This window comes from Ctenopharyngodon idella, chromosome 13 (genome assembly GCF_019924925.1).
Source record: "Ctenopharyngodon idella isolate HZGC_01 chromosome 13, HZGC01, whole genome shotgun sequence".
In the NCBI taxonomy this organism is placed as follows: domain Eukaryota; kingdom Metazoa; phylum Chordata; class Actinopteri; order Cypriniformes; family Xenocyprididae; genus Ctenopharyngodon; species Ctenopharyngodon idella.
In genome coordinates, this window is record NC_067232.1 from 28,188,335 (window position 1) to 28,216,125 (window position 27,791).

Consider the following 27,791-nt stretch of genomic DNA (forward strand, 5'->3'; position numbering starts at 1 on the left):
TGGACATTATAACATGCAATCGCGAGTTTATATTTCACAATTCTGACTTTATAACTCGCAATTGTGAAGAAAAAAGTAAGAATTGTGAGATAAAGTCACAATTAACTTTTTTATTTTTTATTTCATGGCGGAAACAAGCTTCCATATGTTTCAAACATTCCAGAAACTAACCATCAGTGATGATGTCATCGATACATGAATACTGAACTGTGATTGGTCTTTTCTTTTTCGCATGCAAAAATAAGAAAATAAAAGCTACTAGATTAACAGAAACAGTCAGTTTTGTACAAAACACTCTCAGAGCACAGACTGCAGGACTACTGGGTGACTGTCTTAATAAACTGGATCTGCAACAACTGCAGCATGGTAAATTTACCTCACTATCAAAAGACACACTTTTGAGATCTCTCCATGACCTGCACATCACCTCTACGGCTGAAGTGACCGAACAGTTCCGCATTTCACAACAAGTGTGTGTAAATATTTGACCAACCTATGAACTTACAGGGAAGAGTGAAGCAAAAACATGACCTGAGGCAAAAATGTGCTTCCTCTTTTGAGAAACTAGAAACAGAACGCAATGCGGGATCAGTCCCCGCAGTATGCTAGAGCTTTAACGTACCTGAGGCACATTACTGGTCACCCAATCAGCATTGGGAAAGATCTCGTCCCACATGATAAGACATCTGGCCAGCGTCTGTAGAGAGAACAAAGACACAGCTGCTAAACAATGAGAGCTTGCTATAAATACACATTTTACGCTGAATTGTTTGCACATCCCTTTCTTTAGAAGCATTCATGTTTATTGGTTAAATCCTGTTTCAAAACCTAGTGAGCTTTTGCTTGCCTACTTGGCAGATGCCTGCTAAGGGACTGATCACACAAAACATTTTTGCATTTAAAAATGTGAAAATGGAATAAAGGAAAAGGTTTATTAAAACTTTTTTAAACTTAGACACGAGCGCTGTGGGCCAAAGTAAATGTTAGATCGGCACAATTTCCATATTTCATTGCAAAAATAAAACAAAAAATATTTGCGAGTTTGGCAAAAGCATTTGTATGCATCCACCTTATTTTACAACGAGGAAGCAAGCTTGAAAATTTATAAAGTTATAAAGTCATAATTGCGAGTTATAAAGTCATAATTGCGTTTATATAAAGCCTGAATTGCGAGATATAAAGTCAGAATTGCGTGATATAAAGTCAGAATTGCAAGTTATAAAGTCGGAATTGCGAGTTATGAAGTCAGAATTGCGCGATTTAAAGTCAGAATTGCGCAAGTTGTAATTGTGTGATATAAAGTCGTAATTGTGAGATATAAAGTCAGAATTGCGCGATATAAAGTTGTAATTGCGAGTTATAAAGACAGAATTGCGTGATATAAAGTCGTAATTGTGTGATATAAAGTCGTAATTGCGAGTTATAAAGACAGAATTGCGCGATTTAAAGTCGTAATTGCGTGATATAAAGTCGTAATTGTGTGATATAAAGTCGAAATTGCGAGTTATAAAGTCAGAATTGTGTGTTATAAAGTCGTAATTGTGAGTTATAAAGACAGAATTGCGCGATTTAAAGTCGTAATTGCGTGATATAAAGTCGTAATTGTGTGATATAAAGTCGAAATTGCGAGTTATAAAGTCAGAATTGTGTGATATAAAGTCAGAATTGCGTGATATAAAGTCAGAATTGCAAGTTATAAAGTCGGAATTGCGAGTTATGAAGTCAGAATTGCGCGATTTAAAGTCAGAATTGCGCAAGTTGTAATTGTGTGATATAAAGTCGTAATTGTGAGATATAAAGTCAGAATTGCGCGATATAAAGTCGTAATTGCGAGTTATAAAGTCAGAATTGCACGATATAAAGTCGTAATTGTGTGATATAAAGTCGTAATTGTGAGTTATAAAGACAGAATTGCGCGATTTAAAGTCGTAATTGCGTGATATAAAGTCGTAATTGTGTGATATAAAGTCGTAATTGCGAGTTATAAAGTCAGAATTGCGCGATACAAAGTCAGAATTGCGTGATATAAAGTTGTAATTGCGAGGTATAAAGTCAGAATTGCGTGATATAAAGTTGTAATTGCGAGGTATAAAGTCAGAATTGCGTGATATAAAGTCAGAATTGAGAGGAAGCAAGCTTTAAAATTTTTCTGTGAATGTGCGAGACTTCTGATTCATTAGCAGTTATAGGTAAATAACTAAAAGAATAACAAAGTCATGAGTCTCGGTGAGTCACTGTGTTTCTACTCGAGCTACAGGTGACTGGCAAACTGCGGGTGATTGGCTGACATAGTTTTGGCACCTGCACGAAATCAACGCGCTTTTAAAAAGAGACTCGTTCGAACTGATGGTGGGAAGAGAGTTGCTGCTTGTTGCCGTTTGTTTGTCTGTCATGAGGCTACCGGAGCTCTCGAGGGATATGGAGGTTGCGGGAGACCACCGCCGCACTCGAGAAGTTCTCGTTCTGAACCGCCTTCCCTAGAATGTATTTTTGGACTTTGATCTTTCTTTGGTTGAACTGTTTACACTGGTATCACTTACATGCACACGCTGACATACTGGCTATCATTTATACTGACTACTAAACATTTCATGTTTATTTCTTTAGTTTAATACATTTTTTTGTAAGAAAGCAGTTGTGTGGTGTCTCCCTGTTTTTGTTGCGTCGTAACAACAATAAAACTATTTGCGCTAAATCACTGTGTTCATAATTATGACAACACATTAACAATATATTAAGAAATGCCAGTTTCAAAAACAAGCAGCATAACAAGCTGGTCTGTACAGCTAAAAATAACAATGCGGATGACACTTTAAATTTACAAAAGGCCACTTCCGCTTTTATGTTAAAAACAGGGTGTACAGAATAAATTAGATTTAAAAACCGCAATAATTTTTTTTTCTGCAATGCATTATGGGATCGACTTCTCATTAAGGTTTTGGAAAAGTGCCAGAAGGAAGTGATGTTCCTGTTGGTTAACAAGCACAGCAGGCTACAGTGACCCCATATGTGGCCTAAAAAGCCATCGCAAAACATGAGAACACTTGGTGTGAATGAACCCACAGTGAGGTGTTAATGTGTAAGTCCCTGTGAGCCCAGAGGCCCGAATGAACTTCTGATGGCGGACGGCCCTGTAACGCTCTCTCACCCTCAGCAGCAAAAACTCAGGCTTGATGAAGTCCAGCAGGAACATGGTGTCCGGGGCTTTCAGCCAATCAGCTATAGACCTGGAGGAGTCCAGAGACACAGGTGTGAATGTGAGAGATATAGCACTCAATTTAGCACTGCACTTAAGAACTGAGGAAGATGGCTGCCTTTTTCACACAAAGACACAAAGCATTACATATTAGTCTACTTAAGTTCACTTCAGAATTCAAATGTCCTGATAATTTACTCACCTCCATGTCATCCAAGATGTTCATGTCTTTCTTTCTTCATTTGAAAAGAAATTAAGGTTATTGAGGAAAACATTCCTGCGATGCGCCACGCATTACGTAATCACCGATGCAGTGTTTACAAAGTGAACGTGCGAAGACTAAGTCAAACGCCCTTCACACAAAAAAAAGGTAAAACGACGATGTCGGACGATTTTGAAGTTGGAGGAGAAAATGAGATGGAGTTTTCCTCCTATGTCACGCGTGATCTTTCCAACATGATTACGTAATGCGTGGAGCATCACAGAGCAGTGCAAGACGAGCATTTGTGGTTAAAAAGTATATAAATTTTGAATTTCTTTAGAAAATGGCCGATGGTTTCTCTAGATAAGACTCTTATTCCTCGTCTGGGATCATGTAGAGCTCTTTGAAGCTGCACTGAAACTGACATTTGGACCTTCAACCCGTTGAACCCCAGTGAAGTCCACTATATGGAGAAAAATCCTGGAGTGTTTTCCTCAAAAACCTTCATTTCTTTTCCACTGAAGAAAGAAAGACATGAACATCTTGGATGACATGGAGGTGAGTAAATTATCAGGACATTTTAATTCTGAAGTGAACTAATCCTTTAATTAAAGGTGAAGTGTGTGATTTTTGGGATTTTAAAATATTCTTTCCTATCCTGGTTTACTGCACAGAGACAAATATAATTTGTAATTTGACTTTCTGAAGAGTGTAACACTGTGACTCTTTCAAAACATCGCTCTGTTTATTTGAGGGGCCCAGCAACTTCTATATCAACCAATGCTGAGGATTTGGTGCAGGACTATCTGTTTGCTAAACAATGGAAGACAAAAAAGAGCAGAAGGGGCATTAAAATCATAATATAATTTACATAATATGTTTGTTGCAGCTAGTGTGGCATTGTTATTGTTAACTAAAACTATTACAATTTTTTTTTGGCAATTAAAATAAAAATGAAAATAAAAATATTAAATGAAAAACTGAAAACTTAGAATTGTTGCCATTGCAACTAACTGAAATAAAATAAGTTCAAGTAAAATTACAAAAACCAAAACTGATATAAACAAATTAAAATTAAACAGATATATTTATAAAAAAAAAAAATAATAATAATAAAAATGACAAAAGTGCATAACAAAACTAAAAAATATAAAAATAAAAGCTATTTAAAATATTAATAAATACTTTTAATACTATTATAAATAATACTAAAATAACACTGCTTGTGGCACAAAAATTACACATTTCACCTTAGAGTGTTAGTTCACCCAAAAATGAAAATTATCCCATGATTTACTCACACTCAAGCCATCCTAGGTGTATATGAGTATCTTCTTTCAGACGAACACAATCGGAGATATATTTATAATGGTAGTGAAGTGAGATTTTGAAGCCCAAAAAATGCATCATAAATATAATCCATACGACTCCAGGGAGTTAATAAAGACCTTCTGAAGAGAAGCGAAGGGTTTTTGTAAGAAAAATATCCATATTTAAAACTTTATTAACTATAATAACTAGATTTCAGCAGACGGTCGTACGCGAGTCTAGTCCCAGTGGAAGAGTGACCTCTGACCTAACGCATGACATAATGACGAACGCGGAAGTGCAGAGGATAGAGCAAAACAAAACACCAAATTAGAAGTCTAAAACGATCATTTTACAGAGAAATGTCAGAGGATTTCGATATAAGAGAAGATGAGCTTGAGTTTGTTGCCCAGCCCTATTTATTTAAACCACAAGAGGAGTCTAAGCTTACGATACTCCTACATTCTGCGTCATACATCAGGTCAGAGGTCACTCTTCCGCTGGAACTCGACTTGTGTACGGCCATCTGCCTGAAGCTAGTTGTTATAGTAATAAAGTTTTAAATATTTTTTTTTTTTTTTTTTACAAAAACCCTTCACTTCTCTTCAGAAGGTCTTTATTAACCCTCTGGAGTCATATGGATTATATTTATGATGGATGGATGCTTTTTTTGGGCTTCAAAATCTCACCCCCCCATTCACTCCCATTATAAAGCTTGGAAGAGCCAGGATATTCTTAAATATATCTCCGATTGTGTTCGTCTGAAAGAAGATAGTCATATACACCTAGGATGGCTTGAGAGTGAGTAAATCATGGGATAATTTTCATTTTTGGGTGAACTATCCCTATGATGTGCTTTTTTTTTTTTTTTGGTCTTTCCAAATAGAAATATAACTAAAGTGAGTGAATAAATAAAATAAAACTCACCTATTATTTGTTTTCAAGTAAATCATGGCTAGAGCAAGTGTTGCACCAGGACAGGTCACGTCCACATTGATCGTGTCTCCCTCCTAATAAAAAACATTACATTTACTCTGTGTTGACTTTATTAGATAATCAGCATAATACAACACTATTAAAGGGTTAGCTCATCCAAAAATGAAAATAACGTCATTAATTACTCCCCCTCATGTCGTTCCACACCCGTAAGACCTTCATTAATCTTCAAAACACAAATTAAGATATTTTTGTTGAAATCCGATGGCTCAGTGAGGCCTCCATAGCCAGCAATGACATTTCCTCTCTCAAGATCCATTAATGTACTAAAAACATATTTAAATCAGTTCATGTGAGTACAGTGGTTCAATATTGATATTATAAAGTGATGAGAATATTTTTGGTGCGGCAAAAAAGCAAAATAACGACTTATTTAGTGATGGCCGATTTCAAAACACTGCTTCATGAAGCTTCGGAGCGTTATGAATCTTTTGTGTTGAATCATGATTTGGATCGCGTGTCAAATCGTCAAACTGCTGAAATCACGTGACTTTGGCGCTCTGAACCGCTGATTCATAATGCTCCGAAGCTTCATGAAGCAGTGTTTTGAAATCGGCCATCACTATATAAGTCGTTATTTTGTTTTTTTGGTGCACCAAAAATATTCTCGTGGCTTTATAATATTAATATTGAACCACTGTACTCACATGAACTGATTTAAATATGTTTTTAGTACATTAATGGATCTTGAGAGAGGAAATGTCATTGCTGGCTATGGAGGCCTCACTGAGCCATCGGATTTCAACAAAAATATCTTAATTTGTGTTCTGAAGATGAACGAAGGTCTTACGGGTGTGGAACGACATGAGGGTGAGTAATTAATGACATTATTTTCATTTTTGGGTGAACTAACTACAGAAGCCCTAAACAGCCATGAATTTTTTTTTTTTTCTATCTTGTTTTCTCGTGATCACGACTTAATCTCTGCTCTAAATTACACAAATGTGCCAACAGGTGGCAGTATATTACCAAATATAACTGATGGGGTGCGGTAAATATTCACTTTACTGTATTAGTTCATATTGGCCCAGATTGTACGAGTTTCAGACAGATAAAGTCTTCGTGATCGCTTTATTTTGTGCAGTATTGTGTGCGTTAAGTAATTAACTTAACTGTTAAATGCTTGAATATGATTATTTTGCTTGAAAGTGTATCTGTTATCGTTACGTTACGTGTTATCTGTTTGCACCTTATTGTGTATCTTTAAGACGCCATTTTAATCATCGCAGTTTCAGTGTTTGTTTACCTCACTATGTCACTCAATGTATACTGATAAGAAATATGATTTATAGCCTATGTCATTTAATTCAGTGATAGTGTGTATCCTATTGTATGTTCTACATTTCTTTGTAGGAAACCACACACACACACACTTCCCAAACAGCATCCCAAGATTGTTTTAGCCTATATCAACTGGATTAAAGTTTTGTTTTTTGGAAATCTGGATTATTGCACCTCTTTTTAATGGAAGAGCTAGGAGGAGGAGGAAGACAGTTTAACGCACATGATATCAGCCTATTCTACATGACGAATAAAAATAACAAACACGTTATGTAATATAATTTTATTTCAAGCGAATGAGGAAAATAAAGTTGGTTTAATCTGAAAGTTTTTAGAATTATAGAATAATCTGGCATCTTTCTGAAGGCACTCCGTCTGCTGTTGATTATTAAACATGTTAATTGCACAAATAAAATGTTTAGCGTAAATTTATTGAACAGTGATTGATTAGCCTATATGTAGTTATTTATTGTAAACTTTATTATTAAGCGAAGTAAACATTTTGCTGAAATATCCACAAGAGCGCATGATTTATCCGTCGATCTGATGAGCGTGAAAGTTGTGTTCGTTTCTATAGCAACAGTACAATCCGGGTGCAGTGTTTCAGAATCAATCACTGTAAAAAGAACTCATGTCGAGATGACGAGAAAACAACTTTTGTTGTCTTGAGATCACAAGAAAATTAAGTCGTGATCACGAGAAAACAACTTTTGCTGTCTTGAGATCACGAGAAAATAAGTCGTGATCACGAGAAAACTTTTGTTGTCCTCAGATCACGAGAAAATAAGTCGTGATCACGAGAAAACAACTTTTGTTATTTCGAGATCACGAGAAAACAAGTCGTGATCACGAGAAAACAACTTTTGTTGTCTCGAGATCACGAGAAAAATAAGTCGTGATCACGAGAAAACAACTTTTGTTGTCTTGAGATCACAAGAAAATAAGTCGTGATCACGAGAAAACAACTTTTGCTGTCCTCAGATCACGAGAAAATAAGTCGTGATCACGAGAAAACAACTTTTGTTATCTTGAGATCACGAGAAAATAAGTCGTGATCACGAGAAAACAACTTTTGCTGTCTTGAGATCACGAGAAAATAAGTCGTGATCACGAGAAAACTTTTGTTGTCCTCAGATCACGAGAAAATAAGTCGTGATCACGAGAAAACAACTTTTGTTGTCTCGAGATCACGAGAAAAATAAGTCGTGATCACAAGAAAACAACTTTTGTTGTCTCGAGATCACGAGAAAATAAGTCGTGATCACGAGAAAACAACTTTTGTTGTCTTGAGATCACAAGAAAATAAGTCGTGATCACGAGAAAACAACTTTTGCTGTCCTCAGATCACGAGAAAATAAGTCGTGATCACGAGAAAACAACTTTTGTTATCTTGAGATCACGAGAAAATAAGTCGTGATCACGAGAAAACAACTTTTGTTATTTCGAGATCACAAGAAAATAAGTCGTGATCATGAGAAAACAACTTTTGTTATCTTGAGATCACGAGAAAATTAAGTCGTGATCACGAGAAAACAACTTTTGCTGTCTTGAGATCACGAGAAAATAAGTCGTGATCACGAGAAAACTTTTGTTGTCCTCAGATCACGAGAAAATAAGTCGTGATCACGAGAAAACAACTTTTGTTGTCTCGAGATCACGAGAAAAATAAGTCGTGATCACAAGAAAACAACTTTTGTTGTCTCGAGATCACGAGAAAATAAGTCGTGATCACGAGAAAACAACTTTTGTTGTCTTGAGATCACAAGAAAATAAGTCGTGATCACGAGAAAACAACTTTTGCTGTCCTCAGATCACGAGAAAATAAGTCGTGATCACGAGAAAACAACTTTTGTTATCTTGAGATCACGAGAAAATAAGTCGTGATCACGAGAAAACAACTTTTGTTATTTCGAGATCACAAGAAAATAAGTCGTGATCATGAGAAAACAACTTTTGTTATCTTGAGATCACGAGAAAATTAAGTCGTGATCACGAGAAAACAACTTTTGTTGTCTAGAGATCACAAGAAAATAAGTCGTGATCACGAGAAAACAACTTTTGCTGTCTTGAGATCACGAGAAAATAAGTCGTGATCACGAGAAAACAACTTTTGTTATTTCGAGATCACGAGAAAATAAGTCGTGATCACGAGAAAACAACTTTTGTTGTCTCGAGATCACGAGAAAAATAAGTCGTGATCACGAGAAAACAACTTTTGTTATTTCGAGATCACGAGAAAATAAGTCGAGATCACGAGAAAACAACTTTTGTTGTCTTGAGATCACAAGAAAATAAGTCGTGATCATGAGAAAACAACTTTTGTTGTCTTGAGATCACAAGAAAACAACTTTTGTTGTCTTGAGATCACGAGAAAATAAGTCGTGATCATGAGAAAACAACTTTTGTTGTCTTGAGATCACGAGAAAACAACTTTTGTTGTCTTGAGATCACGAGAAAATAAGTCGTGATCATGAGAAAACAACTTTTGTTGTCTTGAGATCACGAGAAAACAACTTTTGTTGTCTTGAGATCACGAGAAAATAAGTCGTGATCATGAGAAAACAACTTTTGTTGTCTTGAGATCACGAGAAAACAACTTTTGTTGTCTTGAGATCACGAGAAAATAAGTCGTGATCATGAGAAAACAACTTTTGTTGTCTTGAGATCATGAGAAAACAACTTTTGTTATCTTGAGATCACAAGAAAAATAAGTTGTGATCACGAGAAAACAACTTTTGTTGTCTTGAGATCACGAGAAAATAAGTCGTGATCACGAGAAAACTACTTTTGTTATCTTGAGATCACGAGAAAACAACTTGTTGTCTTGAGATCACGAGAAAATAAGTCGTGATCATGAGAAAACAACTTTTGTTGTCTTGAGATCACGAGAAAACAACTTTTGTTGTCTTGAGATCACGAGAAAATAAGTCGTGATCATGAGAAAACAACTTTTGTTGTCTTGAGATCACGAGAAAACAACTTTTGTTGTCTTGAGATCACGAGAAAATAAGTCGTGATCATGAGAAAACAACTTTTGTTGTCTTGAGATCATGAGAAAACAACTTTTGTTATCTTGAGATCACAAGAAAAATAAGTTGTGATCACGAGAAAACAACTTTTGTTGTCTTGAGATCACGAGAAAATAAGTCGTGATCACGAGAAAACTACTTTTGTTATCTTGAGATCACGAGAAAACAACTTTTGTTGTCTTGAGATCACGAGAAAATAAGTCGTGATCATGAGAAAACAACTTTTGTTGTCTTGAGATCACGAGAAAACAACTTTTGTTGTCTTGAGATCACGAGAAAATAAGTCGTGATCATGAGAAAACTACTTTTGTTATCTTGAGATCACGAGAAAACTTTTGTTGTCTTGAGATCACGAGAAAATTAAGTCGTGATCACGAGAAAGCAACTTTTGTTGTCTTAAGATCACGAGAAAATAAGTTGTGATTACGAGAAAACAAGATAGAAAAAATAATAATCATCCATGGCCGTTTAGGGCTTCCGTAACTAACCCTTTAATTTACAATTATTTATTAAATATAATGAAACATGCAAAATTTAAATAAATAAATAAAACATTATTCACACCATCTAATTTTTTTTGGAAACAGCCCATAATTTTTGTGCATGAAAACGTAATTATGGGTAATTCACACCAATAATATCAAATAAATGTTAAAAACTGTGCTTAGATCAGTTCGAATCTCATTCTATTTTAAGTCTACTAATTACTATTCTGCATCTTGTTTTTGCTAATTATGAATAAATATATATATATATATATATATATATATATATATATATATATATATATATATATATATATATAGGGTGAATTCAGGTTGAATGGGACATTTTTTCCCAGGCAACTCAATAGCAAAAGTGTCCCAATCAACCGGAATTTACCTTATATGTACAGTATATATGTGTGTGTGTATATATATATATATATATGGAAAGCAGCATACTTCTTTTGTGTATTGTTCACATTGACTTCAGCAGATAGTGTGACAGCACATTAGTGGTGTGTTCTGAACAAACTCTCGCGTTCTCATACAATATAATCTCAGGCACGACCACATGAGAGGTGTGGCATCATTCTCAGCACAGAACGCTCCAGATGAATATCTGCTCTGATGGTTATGTCATCATGACTCCACCTTGATCTGATAGCTGGGAGACTTGTGTTTCTCTCTGTTGATACCGGCATGAGTGCGGCGGTGACCTCCCACCATATACTGATAGAGCTGCTCGGGCACGTTCAGGTCGGTCATCCCGATCAGGTTACTGCCGTGCTGCAGGGAAGCAGAGAGAAAACAGCTGGTGAGCGTGGGAATAACTGCTGCTCCCATCTCTCATAGTGCAGGATTTTCCTGAATGAGCTTTTCCTAATCAACACTACTTCAAATGACTTTAATAGTGCACCACCACACAGACTACAGGCCCATTTATTTATCAGTCTCAGGATCAATGTGAAGCTATCAAGCCACGCACTAGCAACCATTTAGAGGACCCTAGCAACAAGTTCCATAGACTTCCATTCAAAGAGATCGAAAGAGATATCTTTGGATAGAAGTATCATAGAAACATGAGGATGGGCTCGTTTGACTTGGAGCAGCAAACAGCCACTTCCTAGCCACACCCTAGCAACCATTGTCGAGCACCCTAGCAACCCAAACCCAAAGACTATATCTTGAAATCTGAAGGTCATAGAAGCATGAAGTTGCTTTATATCATTCATACAGACAAGAAGTCTTTATTGTATCATCATTGCAGCAGCTGCCATGCCACTCCCAGAGTACATTAGCAACCGTTTAACAAGACCTATATCTCTGTATCAAAACATCGTAAAGACATGGGGGTTGGCTCTTTTAATTTATGTTAGCAAATTGGACTTCCAGCATGCTAGTCATGCTAGCAGGGAATAGCTTCATGCTAATAACAATTAGCTAAAGGTTAAAACATATAAGTATTAAGTAAAACATATTTCCAACATTCTAATCGTGTTCACATCATGCTAACAAAATGCTAATCATGTTCACATCATGCTAATTGTGTTAGCATCATGTTAACAGTGTTCACATCATGCTAATTGTGTTAGCATCATGCTAATTGTGTTAGCATCATGCTAACATCTTGCTTAACATCATGCTTGCAACATGCTAATCATGTTAGCATCATAGCTTTTTTTTTAGCATCATAAACATTCCACACTTAGTTTTTTTGGTTAATGAAGTGCATCATCTGGGTAACGGAAACGAATGAAATTTTGACCAGAGCGTAACCAGAAACGGAAACTAAATCAAATTTAATTGTTTTGAACAGAAACGCTAATTTGAAATGGCCATTAACCGGTTAATAACATTATTATTTCGTTCTATTTAATATTTTGATTTGGCAGTCAACCAATCACGAATCCAAATAGTACAGCCTATGCAAATGTGACGCTGACGCATCCAAAGTGTGTGAAATGCCCACGCTGACGCTCAGCTGTCAAGTCATCATAGGTTAGGTAAGTCACAATGGCAATGCCCTGGCGTTAGTTTTTCCCGATGATATATGTCACCAACCGTCAAGCATTAGTCCTACATTTAAGTGAAAATGAATGTCAAGTAGGCTAATATGCAGCTTGTTGTGCGTTTTGAAACCAGCGAAAATTGCAGGATATATAGAACATAAGTTCACACAACGTCACATTACACACATGCAGCGCTTCTGTGAACAGAGACAACAGAATAAAACTATAGACCTATATAACACATATACAATAAAAGGGAATATTTAGGCCTATAGGCTACGTGATATTTCACTATATAATTAGGATATAATTAGGTCTACAGATTAACAAAACGAAAGTGATTCATTGTGGCGCACTCCAAAGATCTAGGAAAGGAAACAGACATTCTGCTTGTTTTCGTTATTCAAGTGTCTTTTGTAAATGTATGAATGATGTCTTGCTTTTACCTGTATGACCATAAATTACGGAGTACAGTTTACTGTCTTAGAAGGAAAAAAATTCCAGTGGTCGCGCCGGCGCCTCAGGCGCGCGCACAAATTCTTGCATTGCTTACTTGATATCGCTGCCTGTTAATAATTTAAATAAAATACAATCAACCAAACATATAAAAGTTACACTGCTCAATTCAATTCTGTGATACAATCTGCCATTTACCACCTGTGACCACCGCCTGACTGCGCTGTTATGTGAAGGATGATGTCGAAAAAGCGAGTGAAGTACAAAGCTTACATAATAAATCATAATTTAGCATTTGTCTCGAAAATGGAAACAGTGCCGAATGAGAAAGGTAGGCTTCAGATTCACTTTAAATTAATTTGTTGTGTTTACAAACATTATAATTATATTATATGTTATATAGGCTAGGCTATTTTTAGCCATGCAGCAAACATTTTAAAATATCTTGAAAAAATACTTTATAAACCGTTGATAGTTTTTCCTTTTGTTTAATAGGTTTACATTTGGACAGAATCTTGTTATAAAAGATAATTGTAGGCCTATTGGCTAAGACGGCAAATACTCTGTTTTTTTAATAAATAAAATGCTGTACGTATTATTATTATTATTATTATTATTATTATTAAGTAGGCTACATGAAAGCAAAAAAAAAAAAAGTTTAAAAATAACATTATTAACCGTTACTTTTTCTAAACCGGTTTCGGAAGGTTAATAATACAAAAGGAACGCTGGAACAGAAACGTTAAAATACTGATTCTGCTCGGAGTGAAACGATTAAATTTTTGTTTCATTTTTAAGCCCTGGTGTGAACACTACTTGCACTATTTAAAATACAAAACAGTATAGAATATTGCATAAGGATGCGAATTGGGACGAGATCAAATTGAACCAGATCACCTTCAGACCAACAAAAAGTTGTGGAACCTAAGTCGATTTCTCGAACCGTTTTCGAAAAATGCGCAAACTAATTTTACATAGCACTTCCGAAAATGGACATAAGGCTGTATCTCCACAACACTTTATCGTATTCAGACCAAACTTGGTACATGTCATCACAAGCACGACCTGAGGTTCCATGCTGCATTCGGCGCAGCACCACCTACTGGTCCGGAGATACGAAAAATGTATATTTTTGCTTATAACTTTTGAACAGTTTGTCCAAAAATCAAAAGTCTGGTTAGATTCGGGGCGTCATGCCAAGTCGAATGGTATCCAATTTTCCTATATCGGCCATTTTGGGCGTCGGCCATTTTGAATTTTGTAGTAAAATGCTGTATTTTACGAACACATGAACATATCATTACAAAACTCGGTATGGGTCATCAGCACAATGCCATGAAGGAGTCTGAGTAGTTTCGGGCTAGCGCCACCTAGTGATGAAGTCAAATATTCACATGCTTATAACTTTGGATGTGGTTGACTTATTTTCACTTGAGTCATTTGTTATATTCCTGAATTCTTGCCGAGTCCAACGATACCAAACGTGAGGTTTTGCCTTGTGGTTAGTGCAACGTTACGATTTAGCGTTTAAACAACATTTGCAAATATCTTAGAAACCGTTACAAAACCACTATAGGAAAATTGAAAACATAGGTCGTTGACTATACGCCAATGGCCAAATGTCAAAATTTTGATAGTAAGTGGCCAAAAAATGCAATCAAAGTCAGGTGTGGGTAATCTTTTATGTGTTCATACATATAAATGTGTATAACTCCTAAACGAAATGAGGTATTTTCACCAAATTTGACACACTTGTATGGGGGCACTCTGAGGACACACACAAAAAGTAGTGGGACTGTGCCACTTGGTGGCACTATAATTGAACAAAACATGAAATTGGCTCTAACTACAGTATTGTTGGTCTGATTGACTTGCAGTGTCTTTGTCTCAGTTGCTATCAAAGTCCATTATGACATTGTTGGTCTGCTGCTAGCTTCCTTGTTTGCTTCTGTTGTGCTTGGCCTGCTTGCAGCTATATTTGTAGTTGTTTTTTTTTGGACCACTGTGCTCCTTCAAGCTGGTTTCTGTTGTTGTTGAGCATTCAAGGAACATGATAACATTCAGAAAATGCTTTGGAAACACACTCACCCCAAGGCAGACCATGCCAAGTGCCAGTCCTGCTGCTAAAGAGTAGGACTCCCTATCCGTACAGTACTCCATCTCAGGACCAGGTGGACGTCCTTGGGAACGACACAACACACAGCTGTCAGACTCAGATATAAGACAATTAACTTGGTATTCATTCATGAATGAGCTCAAATGAGAACAACAGCTCATTTTATTTCATGCCAAACCCTGAACACACACACTAACCGATCTCTGCCAGCAACACCTCTGCATTGTGCCGGTGACCGGTGCCCTGGTAAACCAAACCGATGCCGACCACAGCGGCCACTTGCACGCTGTGAGGCACGTCCAGCTCGGTGGAGGTGGGCGGCAGCAGTGCGGGGATGTGGATGCTTAGCAGGCGGGTGATGGACATGTCCATGGTGCCCAGTTTAGCAGCAGAAACACCCAATAGCAGCCCGATACTCGTCATTTCGTGACCCTGAGTCAGAAGAGGTAAGAAAGAACCATGTCATAAAATGTTCATATGTTATAATACAGCCCAAATAAACAACAAGCCAAAATAATAATAACAACAATATATTTTATTTATTAATATTATAATAGAGCATATCTTTTCATTATATATATATATATATATATATAAATAAAATATATAGACATTTATAACTATGTCATATAATGTTCATGTTATATTGTAGCCCAAATAATATTAAAATATATTAGTAATATATAATAAATATAAATAATATAATACAAATGTTTTTATTTTACGATTTACATTACACACACACAAACACACACATATAGTTTATGTTATAATATAGCCCAAAAATAATATTATATATTAATATATAATAAAAAATTATATATATAAAAATAAAAACAGTTTTATATTTTATATTAATAATTAATATACAATAATATAAATTTATTTATAATTAATATTAATATACAATATAAAATAATATAAAAAATAATATAAAAAATATTATAAAAATGTTTTATTATAAATATATATATATATATATATATATATATATATATATATATCTCATTTTATATATTTTTTTATATTTATTGTATATTAATAATATATAATGCCACAGCTCATTTTATTATATTCTAACAGCTTCCTATAGTCCCGCCCCAAACTTTGCTATTCATGCATGTTAGATTAGCAACATGGAAATAAGGCGAGTCTCTTGTGATTTTTGCATGAAGATGATTGTGGTGCTGCCTATGTAGTGCACTGCAAATCAGTCACTTTTGAGCTTCAGCTGCAGTCAGGATGCGAGAGTCAGGCAGCTCTCTAGGTGTTATGTCCATATCTCATAATATGACTAAACGTCCAAATAATGACCGTACAGGGATCTATGCAACCTTGGGACTGACACAAACACTTTATTCATTCATCAAACTCTCTCGTTCATTCATTCTTACATTTGCATGAAGTAAAACAGGATGTTTTTCTGCCAGATTCTTGTAAAATAGGCAAGAGTACTATCAGAGACTAGAAAGCCTGGCCGCAGATGAGAGAGCGGGCAGTGTAAACACCAAACTAGCTAAAGGCTCGATATAGCTTATAGATTACAGATATGCTCAGCGACCACAGAAAGTATCAACAAAGCCTGGCCTGACTGGAAATGAGAGAGCAGCACACGTTACTGCCCTGTGAACTGTCAGAATGAAACTCAGCTCTACGTTTGACTTTCATGTGAGAAAAACAACAGGATGAGAGCAAAAACCCCAGAAAACATGCAAACCTGACAGCTCCAATGCTAAAAATGGCGAGATAAGAGAATTAGGGGAGGAGGAGGAAGAGGAAGAAGATCATCTTTGGTTTTCAGGAAGAGCCTCTAGGTCCATTAGCAGGAGAGATGCCATCTTGGACTTAAAAAAAATAAGTAAGTGCGGCCCACTTCAAGGCTACTCCTCATTAAGCGAAATGCAACTTTTTTAATAACTTCTTCAATTCTACTGAAAGCCATTGTGCTAAATTGGTCTTGTTTTGTTCTTCTGAATAACCACTAAAATTAACGTCGCCCGCAACTCCTGATTCCCACATAGATCTCCATTATAGATAAGCGCAGGTGACTCATGTGATCTAAGGTGAATCATCCTGTTAGCTACACATGAATGTTTGGATTCCTGTATCCGGACTATCTTTGGTGAACATCTGCTGATGTCTTACAGGTGGTCACAGTAGATTGAGTGTTACATTTGCATACATACACAGTTGTTTATAAGAAAAAACAGGGCCGTAGGACCAATCTGAAACGTGTTCAAAATGTGAATTCATTCTGATTGATAAATCCGAACGTACATGAACGCTACATAAAGTGATCGGGTTGATGTGCGTGTTTATATGTCACAATCTTCAAATATGAATTGATCTCACATGACATGCACACACTGCACGAATATACTGAGTTTCCCGCTGTTTGCGCATACTAACCGTCCTCCTACCGCTTCTTTGTTTTGTCTTTCTATTTATTTCGGGTCTTTATTAGGAGATGACGAGCACATGAAGCTTTGTGCAGCAGTAAAAACCAAAACAAGGCGTCTGTATATGAGAGCCCAAAGCGAGACATGGGACAACACTGTCTTGCACTACTTTGTCTTTTGTTGGACAAGAGGATCATAAACGCTTCTCGTGTTTGGAAAGTTTGTATGTTTGACGTGTGTTGCTTTTTCAAATGCAGTGCTGATGTGGACATTTTTATCCGACTGTGCTACTAGTCCGGTTACAATCGGATTATTATGGTCCATGTAAACGCAGCTAATTTGTTAAAAGGCACTAGCCAAAGGTAGTGTTCTAGTGTTTTAAAGCTGTTGTTTCACGTGTTTGGCTACTTTTTGTTTATTTGTTTGTTTGTTTGTTTGCACTGTGGCCAAGCAAGCTATTAAAACATAACGATTATCTCCCAGAAAAGTGGAGGAAAAAGAGTGTGGCCCCCAGGTTTATCATCATTTACAGAAACGTACTAAAAACATTTTTGTTAATTGAAATAAAGCTGAAATAAATTAAATGATAAATATTAGATGAAAAACATACACTGACCTAAAATTAGAAATATTGCCTTGGCAACTAACTAAAATAAGTATAAATTGAAGCACTAAATTTACTAAAAGGAAATATGTAAAAACTAAAACTGAAATAAAAATAAATTAAACCTGAATAGTAATTTTTTTTTTTAAACTTAACAAAATTACTAAAATTTCAACTGAAATAAAATAAATTAAACTAAATAGTAATATTTTTTTTAAAAAGCATGTAAAAAAAAAAAAAACTAAAATTTCAACTGAAATAAAAATAAATTAACCCAAAATAGTAATTAAAAAAAAAAATTAACAAAAATTACTAAAATAAAATAAATTAAACCTAAATAGTAATTTTTTTCTTTAAAAAAAACGTAACAAAATTACTAAAATTTCAACTGAAATAAAAAAATTAAACCTAAATAGTAATATTTATAAAAAAAAAAAAAAAAAAATCAACAAAATTACTAAAATTACTGAAATAAAATTAATTAAATCTAAATAGTAGTATTTAAAAAAAAAAAAAACATAAAATTATTAAAATTTCAACTGAAATAAAAATTAAACCTAAATAGTAATATTTAAAAAAACAAAACATAAAATTACTAAAATTTCAACCGAAATAAAAAATAAATTAAACCTAAATAGTAATATTTATAAAAAATAAAAAAAATTGAACAAGTTACTAAAATTACTGAAATAAAATAAATTAAACCTAAATAGTGTTTTTTTTTTTTTTAAACGTAACAAAATTACTAAAATTTAAACTGAAATAAAAATAAATTAAACCTAAATAGTATTTTTTTTTTTTTTTTTTAAACGATGTAACAAAATTACTAAAATTAAACTAAAATTAGAAGTGAAAATATAAATGTGAAAACTATTATTTACAAAAACAACAATAGTACATAAATAACACTGGACCCCGGAGAGTGACATTACTTCCTGTTGCCCACATTCACAGAGTTAAAACTTTTCACACGTTTTCATGACATTCATGGACCCATCTGAGGCGGTCACTGACCTTGGTGAGGTAGTCATGGATGTTCAGTGTTGCTAGTTTGGTGAGGTGGCCGTTGAGGCCCAGGGCCATGAGGAAGCCAGCGTACTCGTTGGCCAGGTCAGCACTTTTGGGTTTGTTGTAGGCAATCCAGGCAGATTCCACCTGGGAAGCAGGGGCGATCTTAAGACCAGCCGCCACTCCGTTATGAAAGCTGGGCCAGCTGGTCATGTTGGGCGGCACGTCGATGTTACCGCTGTTCAGGTCCACCATGGTGTTCCTGGGAGGAGCACGGCCTGGTGGAGGAGGAGTTTATTTACTAAGATACTGCATTGCTCGCTGGGTTCAACAAAGATGACACATCAAAAATGTGTTTTACTGTGGGAAAGTGAGTAGAAAGTATGAATTGATATGCGTTTCATTAAGTTTTATAGTTAAAATCTAAATGGGTGGAAATTTTATATGCAATTCACATATATAAATCTTAAATTTAGGCCTGTTTTGGATGTTTACCCAAGTTGGAAAAGCCCCCCCAAAAGTCTACATGTGAACCACACCACTGAGGGTCCTGGGAACACGCTATCTCTTTAACGGACATGAGTTCGTTGAAGATGGAGTGAAAGATATAACGCTGTGGTGGGAAGGGGCTCTTAAAAACTGTTTTGCTAGCGCTTTAAAAGTATTCATTAGAAAACTTCAAAGCATGGGCGGTGGCTGATGAGTACCAGTCAGGTTGAGTTTGGGCACAGGGAGTGGTTCAGTTGGCACAGGATGGTATGAGAAGAGTGTGAAGAGTCCGCGCCCCACCGGAAGAGACATGGTGCGCTGGCACAACTGTAGCAGTCTGCAACAAAAATAAGAGCAATGATGAAGTGCACAGATTTCCATATCATCACTGTCAGGCAGACATGAGGTTATTTTTAAGAGTATCCGACTGAGCGTGCTCACTTGTTCTCCTTCTCCTCAATGTACTCATGGTCACTGACTTCAGGCAGGTGGGGCACGTTGACCCGGACGGGTCTGGAGCTCTGGAGCAGACGCCGGACCTCCTGCACCCTCAGATCCTGACTCCAGATCAGCCCCGTCACCTCCGGGCGCAGGTCTGTCATCCCGTCCTCCTCCTCGTCTGCATCGCTGGTCACTGGCGGCTCAAGCATTACGTTCAGACCGACCGTCTGGGGCAAACACAAACACAATCTTCAGTTCCTTGTAATGCAGCATTCACTTCACATTAGAATTACTGTAATTACACTTTCCAAAATGAGAAAACACCAGTCTGAAATACCATATTTAAGTCTTCAGCCCAAATTCAGACAGTAGTTTTAACAGTTACTTTCAGCACCGCCACTACCCAGGAGACAACAGTTGTTTTTGGAAAACATCTGTTTTGACCCATGTTACGTGTCCTAGGGTTTCTATTTGATACTTTACATGATAATGAATAAGCAAGTACGAGTACATGAATGTAAGTCTAATTTTTAATTTCTAGTACAACCAAAATGAAAGAAACAGTTAAAGACAGTTAGGCAGCTTTGTTTCAGGATAGTTTATATTTTATGCAGTAATAAACAGTGTTGTTACTGTTAACTAAAACTATTAAATTCATGTTTGGCAAGTGAAATAAATAAAAATAATTTTAAAATGAAAAAAAAAAAAAAAAAAAAAATTAAAATTAAAAATTAAAAATTAAATTAAAAAAGTAAAATAAATTTTTATTTTTTTCACTTACCGTTATTTTTATAATTTTTTATTTAATTTTATTTAAAATGTAATTTTAATATTTAAATTTTTTATAATTTTATTTTAATTTTTAAAATAAAATAACTTAAAATTGTCAGAAAATTAAATATAAAACATTTATAATAATTAAAAATAAAATTAAAATGGTAAAAAAAATAAAAATTGAATAATTTTTTTAAATATAACTTACAATTAAAAGTAAAATTAAATATAAAAAAATTATAATAAATTAAAAATAAAATTAAAAATGTAAAAAAAATAAAAATTGAAATAATTTTCTTTAAAATTTTAAAATTAAACATTAAAATAATAATAGTAAGTGAAATAAATTAAATTAATTTAATTTAATTTAATTAATTTAATTAAAATTAAAAGTAAAAAATATAACAAATAAATAAAAAAAAATATGAAAAATTCAACCTTAAAAACTGAAATAAATAAGTTTAAGTTGAAAAAAAAAAAGCTGAAATAAAACGAGACTATACAGAAATATAAAAAAGCACATACAGAATTACTAAAAATTAAACTAAAATGAAAATAAAGACTGAAAATAATAAAGCTAAGTCAAAACATTAATAATTATTTTAATAAAGTATAGTTTACATTTTATCTAGTAATGACTGTTAACTAAAACTATTAAAAATCATATTCAGTAAGTAAAATATAAAAAAATTATAAAATAAAATGAAATAAAATAAAATACTAAAATGAAAATAAAGACTGAAAATAATAAAGCCAAGTCAAAATATTAATAAAAATTTTAATACTATATAAATAATACTAAAACAACATGTTGCAATACATGTAAGCAAGAGCTCGTTTCTTTATATTTGATTCACTTCCTTACCGATTTGCGATTGGCTAGGGTGACTTTGTGAGCTTGCTTGGTCAGGTCCTGTCGTCCAATCAGAGCGCAGACCTCCTCAGACCAATCAGAGCAGGGGTGTTCTCTGCACTGGTAGATGGCGTCTCTGATGGGCAGAGCCACACCAAACGGAACCGACTCCAGATCCTTCAGAGTAAACCCTGAGGTAAAAAACAAGCATGTAAAACAGTGTGTGGTCACATGGCCCTCGTGACAAGCTCGGTTTAAAGATCTTATATAACTAAGCTAAACCAACAAACCCTGCAGGATCTGAGAAGGTTGTTTTTGACACCAACATTCTGGGCTAAACACAATAGTAGGATAGAGTCTTATACAACTTTACATGTTATTGCTTTCTGAAATGTGTCAGAATAGAAGTACGCACTGAATTTTTCAGCGTGCAGTAAACTATAGTCTGTTTTTCTCTTTCAGGTGATCTACTGTCATGGCAGAGGGGACTGCATGTTTGCAGTGTGTACGTGTGTTGAGCATGTTTTTGGATCAACAGGTTGTGCTGTGTTTCTGGAATCGCTCTGACCTGCGGAGGTCAACCACACCACCAGCTTCTCAGCCAGGCATCCAGACGAAGGTGCGGGCTTCACGCCGCTCTGCCTGTGGAACACACCCCACAGTCACACACTGGAGGAACTAAATCAGCTGACTAGAATTTATGAGCCGACACTTATCCGGAAAAACAAACATAAGGCACATGACAATATTCATGAACCATAGGTACCTTCTCAGAAAAGGATCACTCGTGTTTTTCTTCTGCCCTGTGAAAACATGGACCAAAAACTTCATAGTCATTCAAAAACACTTTTTAATCTTCTTTTCCCTGGTTTTGTGTTATCAAATGTACTTGGATGTTTTAATTTATTAAAAGTGAATAAGCTTAAAAGTGACCTCAAGAGAAAGTGAATAATATGGAAAAAAAAAAATATATATATTTTCATATTATTCACCTGGTCACTTTTAGAGAAATTAATACTTTTATTCAGCAAGGATGGATTAAATTGATCAAAAGTGACAGTAAAGACATTTATAATGTTACAAAAGATTTCCATTTCAAACAAATGCTGTTCAAAAATAAACTATTAAAAATCATGTTCGGTAAGTGAAACAAATACAATAAAATTAAATTAAAATTAAATTAAAATTAAAATAATAATGGTAAGTGAAATGAATAAAAATTAATTAAAATAATTTATTTTAATTTTTATTAAAAAAAAAATAAAAATTAAATAAATTTAACAATATATACATATATGTCAAAAACACTATTTTTACAATAAAAATTAAAATTAAAATAATAGTAGTTGAAATGAATAAAATTAAAATTAAAATAATTTATTTTATTTTTTATTTTAATTATTATTTACATTTTTAAAATTAAACAATTAAAATGAACATAACATGTCAAAAACACAGTAATTAATAACAGTAAGATAAATGAATAAAATAAAAATAATTATTTTTTTTTTTTTATTTTAATTATATATAAGTCAAAAACACTTTATCTTCCTTTTTCCTGGTTTTTGTATTATCAACTGTACTTGGATGTTTTAATTTATTGTATAATGTATATGATATAAATAAAAGTGAATAAGCTTAAAATTGACCAAGTGAAAGTGAATAATATGAAAAAAAAAATTATAATAAGAAAATAAATTTTTTGAATGATTTCTGAAGGATCATGTGACACTGAAGACTGGAGTAATGATGCTGAAAATTCAGCTTTGATTACAGGAATAAATTACACTTTACTATATATTCACATAGAAAACAATTAATTTTAAATTGTAATAATATTTATGTTTTTACTGTATTTTTGTATAAATAAATGCAGCCTTGATGCACTTCTTTCAGAAACATTAGCCGCATCGACCCCAAACTTTTAAACGGTAGAGTCGTTTCAGGAAAGAAACGCAAAATATGCTGATCATTTTATAAGCACTTAAGAAAAGTAATACTACCTGTGACGCACGTATAACTGTATCACCCAATAATTTGATAATAATTATTTAAATCAGCATTGGTCTGAATAGGTGCCAACATGGAAACATAATCTCGTTTATTTTGTCCCAGAATTACTGTATTATTTACACAACTACTTTCAAGAAAAAGATTATGTGGAAAATTATTCTAAAATAACTCAAGAAAAATATGGATTTTAAACAGATGGATTTACACTGAAAAAGTAGAACTTAATTTTCAGTTCAGTCCAGCCTCAAGATCAGAATAGAGCTTAGGTAGTTTTCATGCTTCCAAATTTATGGTATCAGTATTGGCCAACATGTCTATATTTGTGCATATGTGTAATATAATAAATAAACGAATTAATCACTAATTGTTCCCTAGAGTACATGCTGACAGTAAAGACCTGTAATCTCACACTCGTCCCTCTCAAAGCCCACCTGCTGACAGCCTGGAGAGGTACTTCAACACGTTTGTCGAGATGGCGTCCTCATCTCCGACCACGTACAGGGCATAACTCTGAGAGACAGACGGAGGAAGACAGTATTAGCAGTGGGACAGCACCTGTGTGGTTTTGGTTTGCTGCTGTCATGACAGTCTGGTCGTGTGAGGGGAGAACAAACATGTTTCATCCTGACGCAATACAGGAGTGAAGTCATCGACCACACGCATGACTGCATGCATCACAACCGCAGCACAGGTGATACAGCACTCATTCAGAACTATTTCAAATGCAGCTGGGAAATTAAAACTATTTAGGAATGTTTTTTAAAAAACAAACGAATAAAAATGACAAAGGAATGGAACTAAATTAAGCAAAATGGACTTAAAGAAAAAGACGGTTTGGAGTTTTGAAGTCTTTTATCGTGATGATATTGTTAACTAGAACTATTAAAACTTTGTTAATTGAAATTTAAATTAAATTAAATTAAAATAAAATAATAAAATAAAAAATATATATATAAAATATGAAATGTTGCCTGCCTTAGGCAACTAGCTGAAACTGATTTTTGTTAATTGAATAAATTAAAATAATACAATAAAATAAAATAAAATAAAATAAAATAAAATAAAATAAAATTAACTTAAATTAAATAAAATTAAATAAAATAAAATAAAATTAAATAAATATGAAATGTTGCCTGCCTTGGCAACTAGCTGAAACTGATTTTTTGTTAACTGAATAAAATTAAATAAAATTAAATTAAATAAAATAAATATGAAATGTTGCCTGCCTTTGCAACTAGCTGAAACTGATTTTTTGTTAATTGAATAAAATAAAATAAAATAAAATTAAATTAAATTAGATGAAAAACTTCAGCTAAATGAAAATTTTGAAATGTTGCCTGCCTTGGCAACTAGCTAAAACTGATTTTTTGAAAATAAAATAAAATAAAATCTGAAGCGAAGCAATGCATTTTTGTAAGAAAAATATCCATATTTAAAACTAAAACATTCAATAACTAGCTTCCAGCAGACGACTGCACGCATCGAGTTACTCGTGGCACAGTATGTGTGCGGCCGTCTGCCGAAAGCTAGATATTTAACTTTATAAAGTTTTAAATATGGATATTTTTCTTACAAAAACCCATCGCTTCTCTTCAGAAGGCCTTTATTAACCCCCTGGATTATATTTATGATGGATGGATGAATTTTTTGGGCTTCAAAATCTCACCCCCCCATTCACTCCCATTATAAAGCTTGGAAGAACCAGGATATTTTTTAATATATCTCCGATTGTGTTCGTCTGAAAGAAGATAGTCATATACACCTAGGATGGCTTGAGGGGGAGTAAATCATGGGATAATTTTCAGTTTTAATAAAACTATGACAGTACATAACACTAATCAAAACTCCGAAATCTGAATTATATATATATATATATATATATATATATATATATATATATATATATATATATATTTCTCTCTATTAGAAACCACTAATAACCAGGTAAACTTTTCCACATCCAGTGACACTTTCTAACAAGTGCTTATATCATCAGCCTGATACTTTAAACATCTGAACAGACTGGATACACCATCTAAAGCGGCTTAAAAAAAGTCTCTGTGATATTCTGGTCCTTTCTTCAATGTCTAAGGGAGTATTTCTCCTGTCTAAATGTCCAAACAGGTGAAAAACTTGAGTCTGATAGCTTTAAAAAGTAATAGCAGCTCCCCTCTCCTCAAAACCTGCTCAACTCTACGCATGATGCACAGTAATGCTGATGCTTTCCTTATCAATTACCACAAAATGTAATAGGGAGAAAGAAAGTGGTTGGAAAAGAGGGAGAGAGAGAGAGAGAGTGTAGTTTAAGTATAGAGGGATTAAATGGATGCTGTAATGTTCTGGACTCTAATCTAAGGGACGGGAACGGTGGGGTAAACACAGCCCATAATTGAGTAACGATTTGTCAGCACCTCAGTGGGGTTGTGCGTCACTTCACTTTGCCTGATGGAAGGAAGTACAAAACAAACACACATACCATGACGCCCGTGACCCCTCGTATCGCCCTCTCCAGTGATTCAGCCCACCACTTCCACGGACTAATTAAGGAGGGGCATCACTCCTGCTCGCAGGACATGGAGGACGCCCAGGGACGACTCGGTGCTCGCAAAATGTCATTATGATCAGCTTGCAGCACTTTGCCATCTAACTGCTTGACATTTCCACAGAACATGTGTGTGAGTTAAGGGCACGACACCCAGTTCCTCTGCTCAGTGTTAACGCCCCCTGTTGGGCATCACCAGTGATTGCCCACATACACGACCCTTCAAAAGCATGATTTTGTTTTAAAGAATTCAGTAAGGATGCATTAAATTGATTGAAACAAAGACATTTATAATCAGCATATTAGAATGATTTCTGAAGGATCATGTGAGTAATGATGCTGATTTGAATCACAGGAATAAATTAAATTTTAACATATTAAAATAGAAAACAGTTATTTGAAATTGTGATAATATTTCTGATTTTACTGTATTTTTGATCACATAATTGAAGCCTCGGTGAGCAGGAGAGACTTTTTTTTTTTTTTTCCAGAAATCTTAAAAAAAAACGGACCCTAAAATGTTTTTGGAGTGATGACCTAATTTAAATGCAAGAGTCTATCCCCTAAATTACCATAATATCAACCTCTAAATACATGTTTTCAGTCACCAGTCAGTAATGATACTAATTTAAGTTTCACAAGCCGTTCGAGGTGGACTTCACTGTAAGTAATGACAGCTTGCAGTTTAATAAGTGAGTCAAATAACCACTCTGACTGATTCACTGAGTTTATTTAGTCAAAGATTGGTCAGACTGATTCAAACTAGTAACTTCTGAGTTTGGAAGTGACTGAATCACTAAAAAACTGCTCAAATGACTCAAGTGTTCGTGAATCGAACTAAATGTAGAACATCTAGAGAATAGGGGCGAGATTAAAATGTGACGAGACTTCTCGTCGAGGTGAAAAGCGGTCTCGCGATATTGCGAAATTAGGATAGAATATGCCACTGCTACATTTGGATCAATGACGTGACGGGTCATTTTTTTTGTCCAAAGGCCTTAATAATAATAATAATAATAAAAAAAAATAAAGATATGACATCCAAAGTATGTAAGGTAGTACAACTAGATCTCTTTTATTGAATCCAAAAGGTTTTAATTATATTTTGCTACATATAAAGGTATTTTAAAGATGTCAAAAGGTCATTCGGTTTAACCGTCCAACCGTTCATTTGTGATTAAAATATCTTAAAATGTAATAAATGTATTTTATAACATCACATATCAACAATGGTATTAAAATTATGTGTAGAAGTCGTTGCTTTGTTATGAGAAAGAATGTCCGGAAAAATGAATTTCATTGATGTCATTCGGAGTAACCAATATAAAGGGACCATTTTGGATCAAGTCATGTGACAGGATGTGACATCATTCAGACACCTGTGAAGGATCACATGGTCGTGAAGCAAAGTAACTCACTCTCTCTTAACTATTTGAATAATTCATGTTTTCTCTTGCTCATACGCATGTCCCGAAACATCAGGTCATTCGGTACAACCGCTATAAAACATGGAAAATGTTGTAATATTTTAAAAACTTGTACTAAATATAAAATGTTTGATTGATCTTTTGCTAGCTAGCTAGATATCAG

At 34.4% G+C, this 27,791-nt stretch overlaps 1 protein-coding gene and 1 long non-coding RNA gene across 4 annotated transcripts in view; one reads left to right on the top strand and one right to left on the bottom strand.

Annotated features, from left to right (window-relative positions):
• Nucleotides 1-27,791, top strand: part of LOC127524827 (uncharacterized) — a 270,726-nt gene that overhangs the window by 83,425 nt on the left and 159,510 nt on the right. The window lies entirely within an intron of this gene.
• The window catches only part of anapc1 (anaphase promoting complex subunit 1), a 79,403-nt gene that overhangs the window by 18,552 nt on the left and 33,060 nt on the right, over nucleotides 1-27,791 (bottom strand). For all 3 annotated transcript variants that reach the window (XM_051916662.1, XM_051916661.1, XM_051916663.1), the window contains 13 exons: nucleotides 24,091-24,169; nucleotides 22,413-22,449; nucleotides 22,215-22,288; nucleotides 21,659-21,837; nucleotides 20,020-20,246; nucleotides 19,797-19,915; nucleotides 19,096-19,367; nucleotides 15,276-15,510; nucleotides 15,051-15,142; nucleotides 11,149-11,283; nucleotides 5,634-5,716; nucleotides 3,149-3,227; nucleotides 623-697 (listed from right to left, as the gene is read on the bottom strand). In XM_051916662.1, coding sequence (XP_051772622.1) covers nucleotides 623-697; nucleotides 3,149-3,227; nucleotides 5,634-5,716; nucleotides 11,149-11,283; nucleotides 15,051-15,142; nucleotides 15,276-15,510; nucleotides 19,096-19,367; nucleotides 19,797-19,915; nucleotides 20,020-20,246; nucleotides 21,659-21,837; nucleotides 22,215-22,288; nucleotides 22,413-22,449; nucleotides 24,091-24,169 — 1,686 coding nt within the window. The remainder of the gene's footprint in view (nucleotides 1-622; nucleotides 698-3,148; nucleotides 3,228-5,633; nucleotides 5,717-11,148; nucleotides 11,284-15,050; nucleotides 15,143-15,275; nucleotides 15,511-19,095; nucleotides 19,368-19,796; nucleotides 19,916-20,019; nucleotides 20,247-21,658; nucleotides 21,838-22,214; nucleotides 22,289-22,412; nucleotides 22,450-24,090; nucleotides 24,170-27,791) is intronic.